General features: G+C 35.1%; 1 protein-coding gene across 1 annotated transcript; it reads right to left on the bottom strand.

Annotated features, from left to right (window-relative positions):
- Positions 1-15,503: 15,503 nt before the first annotated feature.
- Positions 15,504-17,968, bottom strand: LOC110648747 (B3 domain-containing transcription factor NGA1). The gene has a single exon (XM_021803084.2). It carries the CDS (start codon positions 17,321-17,323, stop codon positions 16,034-16,036), a length of 1,290 nt encoding a protein of 429 aa, XP_021658776.2. The 5' UTR covers positions 17,324-17,968; the 3' UTR covers positions 15,504-16,033.
- Positions 17,969-18,248: the final 280 nt, after the last annotated feature.

The raw sequence follows: 18,248 nt of genomic DNA, 5'->3' as shown, positions 1-18,248 counted from the left end.
GCCAAGAAATTTGAGGTTAGGTACGCCGTCCAATGTACCCTGCAGGTCTGGATGTGAGTCCAGCAAGTTTGGGTAGCTATTACTTGAGTTCTGTAGGTTCAATTGGTGCAACGCCAATTGGATATGAAACTAGACACACAATGGCACAACTTTGATGAAGAAACTTTGCCCAGAAAACAAACTTAGGATGACCTAAAAATTGGCCAAATTCGGGTAACTAATTCTAGAACTGGTAAAAGTGACCATTTGGCCATAACTCAAAGTAGAAATATCCAATTGACCTTAAATTTATATCAATGGAAAGCTGAGGCAATTTAGAATGACTTTCATTTAGAACACAAACTCAAATTCTGGACTTAACTAAATGAAATTGCTAGCCAAAGTTGAACTACCAAATCTGGCAGAACCAAAAATTGCCCAGAAATTCTGGGTAAAGGCAATCAGACCAGTTATGGTAAAATAGCCATAACTTGAGCTAGAAAACTCCAAATGGGGTAATTCAAAAAGTGAAATATAACTAGACACAATAAAGAACAACTTTGATTAAGAACACTTGGCCAAATTCTCACTGTAGAATGGCCTAATGGAATAGTGAACTCTAGCACCCAAAAACTTAAATTTTGATTTATTCTCCATTGGTTAGAAGTATGGATTAGCAACTAATGCTAACACTTTTGGGAACCAAAATGTGGTAAATTTATGTGATTAGGACTCATGTAACTATTATGCATTGGAAAGTCAATAATTTGACCTAAATAGTAAAATAAATAGTAACCACTAAATTATGTGAAGTAGAAAAACAAACTATAAGAACCATTGTAGTTGTTAATATAGGAAGTGGTAGGTAAAATGGTGAATGGTAAAGTTGAGTGACCCCAATGATATAGGAAAGGGTATAATAAATTAGAAAGCTATTGTATAGATAATGTAAATAGTTTATTTAAATTTTTAAATTTGAGTGATACTAGGATTTAAGGAAAATTTAGCTAAATTGAAATCCATGAAATATTCATGGACTACTTGGAATATGAGTAATAATTTATATAAATAGGGCAATGAATAAATAAATGTATAAATAAGACTTTAGTTCCTATTATTGGAGAAAGGACAAGAAAAAGTATTTTGAGTACAATGGTACATGAGAACCATTGTTTTGAATTGTGATCATTATGGATAACATAATGAATATATAAATTACGATGAATGCATAAATTATGTAAATATTAGACTTAGAGATTCATGTTTCTATTATGAAAAAGATTAAAATGCTAGAAATTATAATTAGAACCTATAATGAAATAATGAAACTTATGAACATTTAATGGTACTATGTGCCCATGTATTGCCTAGACACGTGTGTCAGATTGGATAGATTGACATGCCAATAGGGTATTATTTTAGCAGTACTGCGAAAGGCTTTATGCCTGTATTCATGGCTTTATATCCATATTCATGGCTGTATGCCCGCACTCATAGTTTTACACCCGTACTCATGGCTTTTATGCCCGATTACTTGTTATCATGGCTTTTAGCCGTACTGATATGTTATCATAGCTTTTTAGCCATACTGATTGCATACGTGATTGACGTTCTGCGTCCCATGGTATGACGGCCTGAGGCACTACGGTGTCCAGTGCCAACGACCCGTTATCCAGTTTAGTCAACCGGTCATAGGTTACCTAGGCAGTGTAAATTATTGAAATTATTTAAGCATATTAACAATTAAAAACATTAGAAAGTATTAAATAAAATGTGAAAAAGAGATTAGCAATAGAAACATAACAAAAATAGACCTCAAATACAATACTCCTAGAATAAAATGTATATTGAATATTATTACTGTAAGGCTATAAACTCAATACTTTCAAAGAAGAACGAATTAACATATAAGATAGTTAATACTAGAAATGTCATTTTAAATCAAATTGATACTTGAATATTTAGAATGCTTGATTCTTTCTTTATTTGTATACATTATTTCTTGTTATCTTAGTGCACCACTAAGCAAAAATGCTTAGCACGATGGATTTGTTTCCTTCGCGCAGGTATTGAAGGCAAAACCCAATGGATATTTGTCACGATCCAACCTATGGGCCGGACCAGCACTAGGACCTGGGCCAGTCTAAAGCCCCCGAGGCCCATAGTAAACCTAACTATTCCTCGACCCAACTCTAAGGCCCATTTGGGCTCAATTTCAAGAATTCAACCGGACAGAGTCCGGCCATAAAATGGACCTTTCAACGGGGAGTTTTTGACTCACCCGACCTATAAACACAATATATAATCAATTGGGGAGCTCAGCTCACCCTCCACATACTCAAATGTTATAAAAATAAATGGGAGCTCAGCTCCCTCATCCAGTCCAACATACATGCATATAATAATAAGTTTACAGGTCCAACATGGTAATTATATTACACACCCAAATCAAATGAATATTTCTAACACATACGGAATTCTAGAAGTTAACAGAATTACACAAATATTAATAAACAAACTACGAAGGAGAAAAGTAGGTTAACCACAACAATAATCCTCCTGTAGCCTGAAAAATAATGAACAGGAGTGAGCGTTCGACTCAGACAGTAAAATATCAAATTTAACCATAATCTCTATAACTATCTAAAGCTAATGCACCCTGTAGAGTGAAATGCAACATCAGCAATATTTTCACATCATAACAGCAAAAAGGTAATTTGGAGCACTCACGCATTAGATAATGTCAAACAATACATATATGGGAGCTGATCCCCTATACAGCTCTCTTAATCCAAACTATGCCAGTAAAGAACTCAAGCTCGGACTTTCACTTAATAAACCAAATTGGGGTCCCAGCGAAGAACTCAAGCCATGTCTACCCCGAAGGACCGAGTCCCAGCGAAGATCTCAAGCCGTGTCTACCGGTCCTGTCCATAGCCAACACCACACCACACGCACGCCAACTCACGCACACTGCTCCAAATTACCACAAAAACATCCATGGCACTTTAACAATTATGAATACAACATAAAATGTGCCTAGTATTTAACTACATAGATACATATTTATAGGTGATGCATTGGCATGCTTAAACATATAATAATATCGAAATTACAATTAAAATTAATATTTTACTCACAGACTCAACCGAAGTCACTGTGGCAGCTGGGCGGAGGAGGAAGGCTGTCCCAGCTCACTTGAAAAATTTATTACAATTATTTAATACAATTGACTCAATACAAACCAAGAAAAGACCAAATATGTCCTAAGTCATGCTGAAAATCCGGCAGAGTCTCCCCTATACCTAGGACCTACCCAACCTGCAAAAAGGCTTTAAACACATTTCTATATCCACAAACCATATATCCACAACTCAATCATATCACACAGCCCCTCCTAGGCCTATTCAAATAGTTATCAATCACAATATGTAAAATTACAGTTTAGTCCTTATAATTGACTCTTTTTGCAAAAACTACCCAAATAAGCTTTAAAAATTCTGAAACTTTGCCCCGCGGTCCTTAGCAATATTACTAAGCTATTGCAAAAAGAATCATAATTTTTTGAGCTACCATGAATATTTTATAAAATTTTAATCCAATTCAAGCACTAGAAAATTACGAAAAAGCAAGGTTCGGGTTTACCTATGTCAATTTTGACGCTGGGGACGCGCTCGGGATGTCTGACAATGGTGGGGTAGTCAAAATCTCGATCCAATTCCAAGACTTTTTCGGTAGCCAGTCTGTCTGGCCAGAAATTCACAGACCTAGGCAACCATCAAATTTTCGTGAATTGAAGGTACCTACACGAAGCCCACAACACAGGAGTTAGTATATAATTTTTATGGAATTTTCTAAGTTCATTTAATGCTCAAAAAAATACTACGAAGTTTCGTGAGACCCACCGAAAAATGGTGTCAAAAAATTTTGAAATTTATATTGCCGCGAAGCTCTTGACGAGTGGAGCACTCTGGTACTCTCAGTTTTCTCGTGGGGTTCACGGTTTGCGAGAAATCTAGCCCAAAAGTCAAAATGGGCTAAAACTTTTCGGACAAAAATTGGGCAAACCGCTCGATGGATTTTGGTGTTCTTGGTGTCTATGGAAAGCTCTCGAGGTGTAGATGGTGTTTGACACAAGACTTGGCCCAATCGGTGGTCGGATCGACCGGGAAGCTGAAACGGCGTGATGCGCATCGCACGGCTTCGCGCACATTTTCCCGGCGTTTCAAGTGGCGGCCGGCGATGGGGGAAGGCTGGGGCGGTGCGTCGGCGAGGTGGGGAGGGCTGGGTGGCGGCGGCGCAGCTTGAGGAGGAGGGAGGAGAGAGAAAACAGGAGAGAGAGGAAGGAGGGTCGGGACGCGCGGGGAAGAGAAGAAGAAGAAAAGAAAGGCCGATCCGATAGTTTAATTCAGGATACAAAATTTTGAATTTTTACTCTACCTTGGGACCGTAAACGAGGCCCAAAAATTCTGAAAAAATACTAGAAAACTCAGAAAAATTCGCAGACTCCAAATATATTTTTAGTTTTGCCACTGGTCTTTAAATTAATTTTTAAAAATCATCAAAGTTTTATATTTTCGGGAAATGAAACCCAATTTCGAAAATCCAAAAAATTTCAAATAATTTCTTAAAATTTAAATAAAATAAAATATTAATATTACTCACAAAATAATAAATTTAAAAATTTGGAGTGTTACAATATTATACTGGGATTTTGAAGTCCAAATCTTGCAGAAGTGTAAAAAGGGTTCAAGGTTATCACCTCCTCAGCAATACATATAGATAGGGCCCATATAAGTTATTTTATGTATTTTGTATATTATAAATATTTTGTATATTGTAATGTAAACTAAGAATATTAAACTAAGAATTTGTAAGTAATATTTATGTGATGTAAATAAATAAATTGATTAGTTCATATGTAATTAATTTATATATCATGTAAATTGTAAATTTATTCAATTAGTTTGCAAATTATGTAAATTAATGAAAATATGAGAATTTTGATATGTGAATGGAGTATGAAGGAAAGTGGACGGAAATGAATATGAGAATTGAAATACATGGATGATATTGAAATATGAGATGATTATGAGATTTTATTTTGAAAATATTGTTGAATTTCAAGCAGGTGAATAGTGAATCACGTCAAATGATAATAAAAACAGGAGAAACTCCGCTAGTTTCTCCTTAGAAAAATAATTGATATCAAAATATAAAGAGAACCAAATTATTAAAAGAATAAAGTAAGATAAGATAGGGTGCTCCAGCACCGAATGTAACACACCTTGCTCGGCTACACTGTAGACGGGTGAGAGGTGTTACAATAAGTACATAACATTGGTATTTTATTAAATGTACATTATATATGTTATTTTTTCTTATGCAATGGGAATAGAGAATGATAGTTATAAGATTTATAATTAATTAAAATAAGATCTAGAATTATAGCTGAATAAATAGTCGAATACACTCTATATATGTACTGAATAGATAGCACTTTGATGATAAGTGAATAATTCTCAACTCAACTGATAGTTGTGTCATCTTTGGGACAACGCTAGATATACAAATAGCCTCTGGTGCGTATATCAAGTGGTCGCCCTTTAGAGCTAGCTCTGCACATGTGTAAGACTAGTATTTTTATTGCTCTTGGACTATCAGTGTCATTATAACATCTAAGATGCTAGCATTGCTATCAGGCTACTTTATTTTATTTTATGCACTTAAGATACCAGTATTATATATAGGAAGTGTATTGTGAGCATATGATGATAATATAAATTTTATGATATTTCAGCAATATTTTTATGGCATGAATTTTATTTTAGCTTAGTTATGTGATTTGGAATAAATGATATTTATTCAAGTGACTTACACTAGCAAAATAGGCCGATACTGTTAAGTACCAAAGTCTTGTCTATTCCCACTTTGTTAAGCAGGTTGGTAATGTTAATATTTCATATCTTTTTTGCTAATTCTAGCAGCTTCTCTTTAAATATTGTCCTTTATTCCGCTTACCAAGTGTAAAGTTTAATGGAGGTCGAGCCAGTATGTTTATATCTTTTGTATATTTCGTTTCTTTTTGAGTTGTTGTACTTATGTATAGGTGGCTAGAAACTCTGGACTACAATTTTTTTTTTTTAAAGATTTTCATAGAGAGGATAATTGTATATATATGTGTGTTTTTAAATATGTTTGACTAGCGTAAAGCCATGTTCTATGTAACGATCGGGCTCCAACCACTAGAAGAATTGTCCTCCCATAGGTGGAATGGAGAACTTCCTAGGAGGTCACCCATCCTAGGATTTCTCTCAAGTGAGCACGCTTAACCATGGAGTTCTTCCAACTCTCCAGGCCATTCTACCAAAAGGCACATCTAGTGATTAGTTCCTCTATTTTATATATCATTACTTTTTGAACCCAAGACCATCTCCGTGCTTTGCCGATGTGGGATTTGCCTAAGGGACAATTGGTATCAGAGCCGCTAGTGTGTCCTCTTGGGCGATGGTGAGGTAAACCTCAGCGAGGACGCTGAGTCCCAAAAGGGGGAGAGAAAGGTCCCTTAGGCAAATCCTATATCGGCAAAGCACAGAGATGGTCTTGGGTTCAAAAAGTAATGATATATAAAATGGGGGAACTAATCACTAGAGGTGCCTTTTGGTGGAATGGCCTGGAGAGTTGAAAGAACTTCAGGATTAAGCGTGCTCGCTTGAGAGAAATCCTAGGATGGGTGGCCTCCTGGAAAGTTCTCCATTCCACCTATGAGACAAAACCGTAAGACTTATGGCTAAAGCGGACAATTCCTCTAGTGGTTGGAGCCCGATCGTTACATTCTGTGCATCAGATGAGTTTCATTAAGTTCCATATGTCCCTTTAACTATAATTTTAAGGGAGGCTCTCTCAATTTTCTAGGTTTCATTCTTCTCTATAGATTAAGAACGGGCGTGACAACCTACAACTAAAGAAAATGTTTAGATGAGAACCTTAGCTCTAACTAGAGAGTCCACTCCAATAATAAATTCAAATGCCTTCATTATGGGCGCTTCTTCTGCATCTTCTCACGTCCAACAGGCTGCGATAACTCAAACAGTGCTGAATTAGAAGCAATATGGGAAGCGCTAGAATTGTTGGTATCATTCCCACACTTGTCGCCAACATGGACTCTATTATTATGGAATCCGATTCTCAAAATGTAGTTGCTTGGGCTCAAAACTCAGACTTGGTTCCTTGGTGTTTAATGTCCACTATCAATGAAATTACCAATCACCAGTGCCTTCTTAAAATTGCTTAATTTTGTTATGTGATGAGAGACAAAAATTCATGAATAGACATCTTGGCAAAACAGGGTCTTAGCAGAACCTCAGACTTCATTGCGTTCCTTTAACTTCTGGTCTTGGATTTTTTTTTTTTTTTCCTTACCGTTTTGGCATTTTACTTTCATTCAGATTGTTGTTGATGGCCCTTAGGTTGGGTATAAAGGGGGTTATCTATGGGTAAGATTTTAGTCAGAGCCCTTCTACAACCCCTTTTCATTTTCCTTATCCTAATAACATTCTTTTACCTATAAAAAAAAAATCAAATCAAATCAAATAACTACCTTTTTACATGCATGAAAGCAGACTACGAGAATCAAATATCTTTATATTCTTATTAGAAATGTATTTATAACTAAAAAATCATAATTCTTCTTAAAATAGACCGCTTTCAATAAATTTTTATTTTCATCATATTCTATTAAAACTTAAACTCGTAATCCTCTAAGAGAATAAAGCGAAATTATTCTTCTTTAAAGAACTCTGGCCTTGGTAACCAGTACTATAGCTCGGCGGCCGAGCCAATCTTATATCGAAAGAAGGTGCTGAAGAAAAATTAATTAAGGGCGAATTTCCGTTGGCAAAGATTAGAAGGGTAGGAAGCAAGCCATATATCTCTCATTTACGGTGCAGTGGTACCACATTAAACATTTCAGGCTTAAGTTTTAAATGCCCAGTTGGAAGTACAGGGACAACCCACGAAGTCTCTCACCCATAAGGACAAATGTGACAAGTCATGTAGTGGGGACCTATAATTTGGCAATTTGAAATCTGTTTATCAAAATAAAATACTATTAATTTTGTTTTATGCACCTATTAAATATAATATTTGTTTAGAGAGGTGGTAGACAGAAATTTTGTCATTTAGCGAAACCACACATTAAAGTAGCATAGCTGTGAAACCTCTCCCCACTAGAGATATGGTCCATATGGCTCACATGGTCCATATATGTTATATAATCAATTATTGCACCGGACACCAAAATACATAAGCTGTTTATAATTATTTTATATCTGAAGTCACTCTCATCAAATATATATTAAGGCTAAAACTTTAAATATTTTTATGGATGAGATTAATTGAAAAATATATTGTCATTATATCAGGAGATCAATGACAAAATTCTAATATGAAACCTTTCAGATTGAATAAATCTCCCTTACCACCTCAATTACTTCCTTGGCTGCATGCAATTTGTAATTATAAGAATAAAAAGAAAGAGGAAGCAAAGGAAGGTGCTATAGGTTAAAGAAAAGAGTGAAAAGGAAAAGATTGAGAGTGAAGACAAAAGATAGGGCTGAAAGAAGAGTCGAAGAAGGAAACAGTAAAGGGAAACTAGGGGAATGGGCAACTGGTGCAGTTTTTGGTGGTAACCTTAGAGCAACAATCTGGGCATATTCGGCATTGAATGGGGGAGAGCAAAATGCAAAAGGACAAATATCAGCATCATCCCATCCAGGTGAGTCAGAGATTTCTCTCAGAAAAATTTGGCAGTCAGGACCACAACACTCTGAAACTTTCCTTTTTTTTCTTTTTGTTAGTTTCTTTTTTCTTCTAATAATAAATAAATTGAATATACAAATATAAATGTTATCTTTAGGGCTGCAGAGGAGGGGAAAGAAGGGTATGCAGTTTGTGAGCTGTTACTATCAGCCCCTCCCTAGATTTCACTTTAATTGCGGTTGTTTTATGGGATCGGCTGCCACTACTCTTTGCAATGTCATTGTTAATGCTCTGTCATGATAATAAAATTAATAATAGTATGAAGCTTTGATGCTTAATATTGAATGCTCTTCACCAGCTTTCTCGCTTTCTTTCTTTCTTCTTCCTCTGCTGCTGCATGCTTTTTTATGTTCTTTTTCTTTAATTTCCCTTTTTTCCACTCGTTTCTGCATGCAAGCCTCATCATCCCATATCCCACAACGAATTGAATCCAATTAAAAGAAGGGAATCTTGTCGATGGTCTCTTTCTCTGAGAATTTCTTTTCCACCTTTTCCAATTCACTCAATGTGAAAATATGATATCAGTGGCAAGAAAAAACACAGAAATTTAAGAATAAGAGAGAAAACGTGGTCCATGCAAATTCTAGGGAGCGGGAGTAGACTGCACGCTTCCTCTCTCTCTCTCTCTCTCTCTCTCTCTCTCTCTCTCGTGCAAAAGCATTAGGATAAGAGACGACACATACAAACACAACCAAAGCTACTTTTCTCTCTACAACTGTCGTCATTGATTACGCATACATCTTAAGTCTTAACCCTAATAAAATCACACTACTCTCTTTCTACACTCGCACAATATACAAATATTAACTTGTCTTTTATGATTCCATTTTGGAACCGGCCAAAAACTTGGTTTCTGCCGTGCACTTGCCCACCCACATTAAAATAGTAATATGAGTAGTAGGAATAGGCAGAAGCTAAAGCCTCAGCAAACAATAAATTATAATGGGGTAATTGGCTTCATGGAATTGCACAATAATGTGATTTGCCAATTTAACCATCACATCACATCAGATGGCTTTAAGGTTAGCTGCTATATATATAGTTACGTCATCTGATCAAATTCATTGCATGCCATGCGACTGTAAAACGTCAAAAGGGGCTGAGAAATGCAGTTAGGGATCAGAATTTAGCAGTTTCTAATTTCATCAACTATGTCATTCGATATCGTTAGGGTTGTCTCTCTCTGCTCATCCCCACCATACTAAATTCTAAAGCTCTCTATATATACGTCATTGATGGGTCTCTTTCTCTATCATTTAATTGCTTCTGCTATATACTTTTATAGACTCTCACACCTCACAGTGGATGCCGTCCCCCCTATGCATCCATAACTCTTACAAAAACTGCATAAATTGTGATCTGTGTCCACATAAATTTAGTTTCCATTTAAAAAAAAAAAAAGTTTCTTTGCATTATAGCTAATTAATAAGGTAGCTAGCCAACCTCTTGTGCATATTTGTTAGTTTATATTTATTAATAAATTAATTTTCTTATAAAAAAAAGTTCATACATTCCTTCGCTACTTAATAATAATTTGATGAGAAATACTTTTATAGCTTTAATCTATCATATAGTTGCTAATTAATTCAATAATATAAGTGATTTGATACTTTTATCTTCTAAATGAGGTCGAGTGTTTCATTCTCATAAATGAAGGTAATACCCATTGAAAGTACTTCATTCCCTTAATGAGCCGATCCAGTGCAATCAAAATTAGTCCTACTTTATTGGACTAGAAATACTAGTGAAATAAAAAAAAAATTCAATAATATTTTTTAACATCATTCATAATTTGATTATAATTATAAATAATTCACAAATTTATCTTTTAATACTCTAACATGTCATGATATCATTAATAAAATGAGATATGGTGATGCTCAAACCGAGGATATACTACACTTAAGGTTTCAAAAATTGGAGATATGATTACTACTTCTGAATTTCAACAAATACATTATTGCTTAGTTGAAGAAAGCTTCTTAACACACATGGCAAATAGGATTACTTATATTCCATGCTTTTGGTTGTGGTTATCTCTCAATTTTAAGACCTGATTTCAACAAACAAATTATTTCCCTACCCGTTTTGATGGACACTAATTGCAATAGTTTTGTTTTTTTTTTAATCGCTTTGTTTCAACAATATAATAATTTCTAATTAATTAACCAACCTTTTTTAGTTACATCATAAAGGATTAATTACCTGTCTTTGATTCAATTCATGAATCAAGATGTACCTCCCTTAATTATCAAACTCGGCTTCTGCAGCTTAAATTGGTAGCTAGCCAATGCAGTTCATTGCAATGTCCCCATGCTTTTAAAGAAGCAAATCTAATTGCTCATTCTCTTTAAAAAAAAAAAAAAAAAGCTTTCTCTCTTAGTGCTGATGAGCTAATCTAAATGGAGGAGGTGCTGCTTCCTATCGACAATGTTGTTATATATATAAATGATCGTATTATGGCCATTGATCATGGTGAGTTCTATGAGAATCTCATCATAATTAAATATCAGAACATTGTGCATACAATGGTTGTACTGAATAAATTCTCCAATACAAGGGACAATTGATTACTATAAAAGAATACAACATATTTTCGAATCAATTTACATGTTTCATTTGACATCATACATTTATTTTTTTTATATGCATCAGAGAGGAATTAGACATTAATTCGTCTATGGAATGAGAACAATCAAGAAAATAAGATTTTTGCCCATAAAAAACATATATCTTCTTTAGTAAATATACAACTAATTATACATAATAAGTATTACTCATGGAATTTATGAGTACATTTAGGCACTCCCCACCCTTTCTTAACTGACATTGAGGCACTCCCTAGAAGCAAAACCAGTGTTTTGAATTTAAAGAGTTCCCCTTTCATCTATTCCTAAGGTATATGTACCATTGAACTATGTAGTCTAGTGGTAAATTGTTTATTTCATAATATAAAATTAATGTTAAAATTTCAAATTTTTATAATCTTTCTCACCTTCAAAATTTTCGTATATATAAAAAAAAATTATGGGCTTCTATGGTCAATATATGTATGACTGCAGTGAAGTAATGGCAAGAACAATAATTTAAAAACACCTACATGCTATATATCCCATTTTGAATTGAGTATCTAAACAAAATAACTTTCTGAATCATATATACTCGAGAAATTTTCGTTGAACTACCTTTTGCTAATTCATCATTTATTAATTTTTTGGAAACAATATGTTAATTAAAAAGTTGGGTTACTTTATCAGTTTAGGCGCCAAAACAGATTGGTCTATAGTTAATTGGGGACTAATCCCAAGCATTTTTACTCAACAATCAATGGAGAGACTTAAAGGCAAAATGGTGAGGCAGATAACTGTAATTATATATCTATTAAAGGTTAGAGTCTTGCGCTGGAAATGGACAAGTTGAGCTAAAGCTTACCACATATTACCAAAATTCAAACCTTCGGTTCAACTAATTAGGGAAAAGGGAGAAGACAGAATTTTTGCATTGTGAAAGCAATATTTGTAGCTTACGAAATGTAGGACACATCTTCTGTCCATTTGAATTTGGGAAAAATCATCAACAACAATTTCAATATCAAATAATGAGATTGATATGTGACTTCGTCTCTTATGATTTTCCCTACCGCTCCACCAGCCAACTTTCTGCTTCTGATCAATATCACGAGACCCTAATACAAATTTGTCCCTAACAAAGTAATAATACGTGGGGATACTTAAGAGAAATTAATAAATTATGCCTTGTTCTATTTCAAAGCACTCAATCTCAATGGGTACTAGCTATCTCGGATTTATTTTCAAATAGGCTTTTAATACAGTAATACTATCTTAATTCAAAGAAGATAAATTTAAAGAAACACTCAATCGAAAAATTTAAGCTTCTAGATCAATAGTAGGTTGTCCCTTCGGGGACATCCAATAAAATTGGAATGATACAGAGGTCCATAATAGGTTAGTTTAAGCCAGTTAGAGTGATAAAGAATCTATTTCAAAACTCAGGTTTTTTGGTAAAGACCAACGCTATAGTTGGTTTGCAATATCTCTCTAGCACCTTTGAGTTTAGAGCAATTAAGAACCAGCACAAGCTCACCTTACATTTTGTTGAAATTCATATTGATAATAAATGGGCTGCCAATAAAACTCCAATATTGGACCAATTTAACAAAGAAAGTCCAATAATAGATTTGAATATTTCTAACACTACTTTATGCTTTGCAAAGATATATATGTTTGATTTCCAAGAATATATATATATATATATATATATATATATATATATATATATATATATATATCATGATTACATTTCCCCTGCGCCCTACACTATGATGGAAAGAAGTGCATAAGTACTTGAAATCAAGTTCAGTAAAGCTTCAAAGTTTCTGCAGTTGAGTGAAAACTTTTCAGTGAAAACTTTCATGCGAGTTGAAAATATATAACAAGCTACTTTCCCATCTGTATAGATCCTCAAGTTCACATAAAGTGAAAAAATATGAGAGCTAATAGAGGAAAAATTGTCAGTAATTTATTGTCTTTCTCATCTTCACGAAATTGCTCTAAACTTTGATTTCTAGGAGTTAAGTCAAACCACAAGCAGACTTGTCAGCTGAATTGTGGAGATAGGTGAAGAGAGAAATCCAAGTGGCAAAAAGATGGTTAAATCATTCTGGTTTCTAAATTCTATAGCACCTCCATCTAATTATCTTCACAGTTTTTTCAATAATGAAAAATTTTAGCTCACAACTCCATGATTTCTATTATAGTGCACTGCAACATTGATTATGGACACTGCAGGATGAAATTACATTTATGGTAAAACATTTAAGAAGCATAAATTTACAAAAGCTTAAGAATAAAATTAAGTTCATCTCTGGTAATTAATTATATGCATGCCATCAATTTTAGAAGTCACCAATTGGCTTTAATTACAACTAGGAAATGTTTAATTAATTCATATTCATTGAGACAGCACTTCTCAAATACTCCATCTTTTACTGGGTAATCTATCGTTTTGTTTGGATAAAGATATTTGAATTGATCTTACTTGATTAAAATCATGCACTGCTATTATGTTCGTAAATGTTGAAAAAACTTCATATGAATGTATATGGATTTTAAATGTTTTATAAAAATGAGTCATTTCAAATCTATATTTCAAACTAGTTCTCAAATCACATCCATAAATCAAACAATTATTCATGAATCTATGTAAATAACAATCCACCTTTCATCTAAACAATTTAAAATAGAATAAAATAAAATCAAAATGTCTTAATTCAAATTATTGCATTCAAACATAGAATAAAATAATTTCTCTGTTGCCATTTAAGTCAAAACAAAAGGAACATTAATCAGGAAAGATCAATTCATGGAATTTGGATTTTTTTTTTTTCTTTTTTTTCATGGAAAGTTTAGATGGGATGCAAATATACAATGAAGCATAATGTGTAAAAGAAAATAGAAAATAGATCATCTATGATAGTTAATTTGTGTTGAAAAGGGAAGGCTTTCTAATATATGCATAACAAACCTTAGCAATTTAGTGTCTCTAATTTAACAAGCATATGAGTGCAAAAAAATTCTTGATTCTACGCGCAAACTAGCAACTTAAGAAAAGAAAATGTAGTACTAATTAATGAGGTATGTGAAAGATAACTAAAAAAGTAAATAGACATACTATTTATAAACTGATAGAGTCTCAAGGTTTCAATATGTTGGTGTAATGAGGAATTTAGAGAAGTTTGTAATAAGTCGCTGTGTATTGTTTTGATGTTGTTACAAGACTAAGGTAAGAGCTTATTCAAAAATGGTCAAGGAATTGAGCGGCTTGAACTAAATATTAATGCATAACTAAGGTCCAATAGTGCAGGAAAGGTTGTGAATACAGCAAATTAATGAAATAAATACTGAGATAGGACATAGAAGGATAATATTTTGTTTTGACCAATGAGCTTTAGCTCGGTTGTAATGGAGTCATCTCCATGATTAATGAGGTTTTGAGTTGGAACCTTAATCAAAACTAATTGGACAAAAATAAATTTATAATTGTTTACGATGATGATCACAGTTCAAAGCGAAAACCTTGTAGAAGCACAATTATGTTTATTAACTTTGCAATTAATTTGATGGTCAACACTGTATTGGTACCAATCCATATGCATGTAACTAATGTGTGCGATGAATGGTATCTATCCGTAATTAATAATTAGACTGATAAGCTACTTATTATTATTATTATTATTATTTTATAGGCAGAGAAGATTTTATAAAAGGATAGAGGGAAAGATATATAAGCTACATAGTTTAGCACTAGGGGTTTAAAATCAAGTAGGTGGGATTAATTCTAACAATTAGCTGCATGAAAAAAATGAAGAAATTCACAATGTTCCGAGTACGCAGCTAGAAAGATCAAAGAGAGAAAAAAACGAGTAAGCAGGGATGTAAAGAATAGAAGTAACAAAGAAAATAGGAAAAGGCTACCTTTAAAATCTCTGCAACTATCGCTGCAAAAACAGCGAGCGTGCCCAACGAAGCTGCGACAAGAACACCAACCTACCAAAGTAAAAAAAACAAAAGAGAGGGGAAAAAAGTGATAGACTTAAAAATTACATCAGGCTGCCAAGTTCTGTGACTCAGGAGTCAGGAAAGTTGTTAGTTACTTCAACAACACTGGAGAGAGAACAAAAGCTGTTGGAAAATTAAAAAGCACTGAGAAACTATGTCATTCATATGTATACATATATATATGCATATGTGAGGAAAATCAGGCCCTACAAAACGAAAAGACATGAAATCTCATGAATCCATATCTGACAAAACTATCTAATTATATAATGTATTATACATAAACATTTATACAGAAGTTGAGAAAAAAAGAAATGAAAAGAAAAGAAAAAGATTTGGCATGAGCTCTCAGCAAGGAAGGTCTTTTCGCCCATTGAAAACTCCAACCCTTCAACCCCCACTTTTAATTGTTGTGTTGTGTACTAGTATGAGCAATAGCATTAATTCACACATATTGCGACCCTCTCTGGCCCCTCATTATTCAGCAAGTAATGACTTCGTTGAAGCAGCATTTTCTATTTAATTCTGTGTCTCCAGTCTCGGGTGAGCATAAGAGAAACAATTTTTGGAGGAAAAAAGAAAGAGAAAAAGCAAGAATGGGTTTGATCAATTAGCTGTCTTCTTTGTTGATAATAGGTGTTGGGACTAAAACCGAATCAAATATCCAAATCTAGGGACATGGATGACTTCCCTTCGCGGAAAAACTTAGTGGAAGAAGGTACGGGTGGAAGTGGCGTGCCATTTAATTGGAGGGAATGGTGGGAAGGTGAGGAAATTTGATGAGCCTGCAATGCCATAGTAGCATGATGATGTGGAGGTATTGATATGGCTGAGGACAATTGGTCACATTCTTCAGAATCCGTGATGGGGCAATCCATGTTTACACCAAACAGCCTCAGCCTCTTCGCTGCAGCTTTCCCTTGGACCACCGGCACCGACTCATACACCATTGGCTCCACGAACCCACCAGCTCCTTGTTGCTGCCATTGCACCATCCCCAATCCAACCTGTTGCGGGGCTGTCGATCTCCTGTAAAGCATTGTCCCTGAAGACGGACAACGGTTGGCGCTCACATTGCCGTAATTGCAGCTAGTATAACCGTAACCATAAGAAGATCCAACGCTGCCACCACCACTACCATTGCAATACGCATTCCTATTGGGATTCGAGAAGTGAAGGTGGTCCCTAGGCATCATGGGCACCGCTGGCGGCCGCATCAGTAGGGGACTCCAAGGGATGGATGAGAAGTGGTGGTGCTGCTGGTGACGGTGGTGGTGATTGTGAGAGGTTGGGTCTGGTGCATCAGGTCGGCGCCTCCAATCAATGTACAAATGATCGTTGCCCGTCTCACCCACCCCTCGCTGAAACGACACAATATCACCAGCATCGAGTTTCTTCTCCTTTACAAAACGGCTCCAACCCTTGGTCATCACATAGCTCTGACTGCTATTCCAGTAGGAGTAGCGGAATCTCCATGCTTTCCCAGTCCTATCCTCGAAATTCAAAAGAAGGCCCTTCTCGTTGGTTGATGAATCTAATGGGAAGTACTTTTCTGCGTGCTGCTTGGGGATCACAAGTCGATTTAGCTTGCCCACGTCGCTTGGTGTGACTACCTTATCAAACATGTGCTCCTTCTCTATGACAACAACAGCAGATGATTCTTCTTTGCAGCCTTGTTGCTGTTCATCGTTGACATCCAAAAGCTCAAGCTTGGCTGCAGCTCCGCTGTCATTAAACCTGGAGATATCTTCCTGTTCTGGGTCATACTTGCTTCCTAACCAAGAACCCATTTGAGCGTTCTGATGGTCATATATTTGGGATAGAGGAAGCAGATTGCCCTTGTGCTGGGAGGAAGAAGATGATGGAGAGGAGGAAGATGAATAGGAGAAAGGGAGCTTACCTTTACTCATCTGGTCTTCTTCTCTAAAACCCGATCCAAAGTCCATTTTTTGTCGATCGAGTGGATCTATAAGGGTCGAGTATTGAGAAGAAGAAGAAGAAGAAGAAGAAGAAGAAGAATCAAAGTAGAAATAGTTCCATAGAAAGAAAGAACTGGGAGAGCGCTTAGATAAAAACAAAAAGAAATAGTAATAGGAAAGAACTGGGAGAGCGCTTAGATAAAAACAAAAAGAAATAGTAATAAAATGTTGAGTTTTCTAGGGTTAGAGATGATTAAGCAAATCTGAGAGACCAAGAAGAAGCATATAGGTAGCTCTCATTAAAATGATGGTCGAAGTTATCTCCTTTGACCGATAAGACTCTAACACACAAGTATAGAAGAGCAGACAAGACAAAGAAGCCGAGCATAGAAGTTTCAAAGAGGGCAAGTTCTTCTTGCTGTTGACCTTGACATATCTCTATATATAAGGTGAATTGGTGATGAAGAATGAAATGTGTTGATAGAGACCAAGGAAATTAAGAAAGAAAAGGAGGAGGAGAAATGGTGGCTGTGATTTTCCAACAGCAGGAGCCTCCCTCGAAGCTTCTCAATGAGCTAGCAAGGACTTAGAGGATTGCCCTTTTCTTCCTTCTGAATAAATTCTATCTTTCCTATTCTCTGTCTTTCTTGAGAGAGAGAGAGAGAGAGAAGGAGAGAGATAGACAGAGAATCAGAGAAATAGGGGAGTTTCAAGTTATACGTGGGGACCTCATGTATTATTTAGTTGGGCTCATGTGAGCTTGTCATTGTCATCATCCTGGGTGGTATTGCAATTTTTTCCTCTTCTTCCTCCCTCTTTATTAATTTAATTATTAGTTTATTAATCTTTATCTTTGTTACATGGTGCTGAAAAGGCCAGCTGTTTTGGAGGGCACGAGCTTCTGATTTGTAATTGATTTTATTCAAATGGGATTAAATTAATTCTTTTCCTG

The sequence above is a fragment of the Hevea brasiliensis genome, chromosome 9, assembly GCF_030052815.1.
Source record: "Hevea brasiliensis isolate MT/VB/25A 57/8 chromosome 9, ASM3005281v1, whole genome shotgun sequence".
NCBI lineage: Eukaryota > Viridiplantae > Streptophyta > Magnoliopsida > Malpighiales > Euphorbiaceae > Hevea > Hevea brasiliensis.
This window is presented reverse-complemented; position numbering and strand designations above follow the sequence as displayed.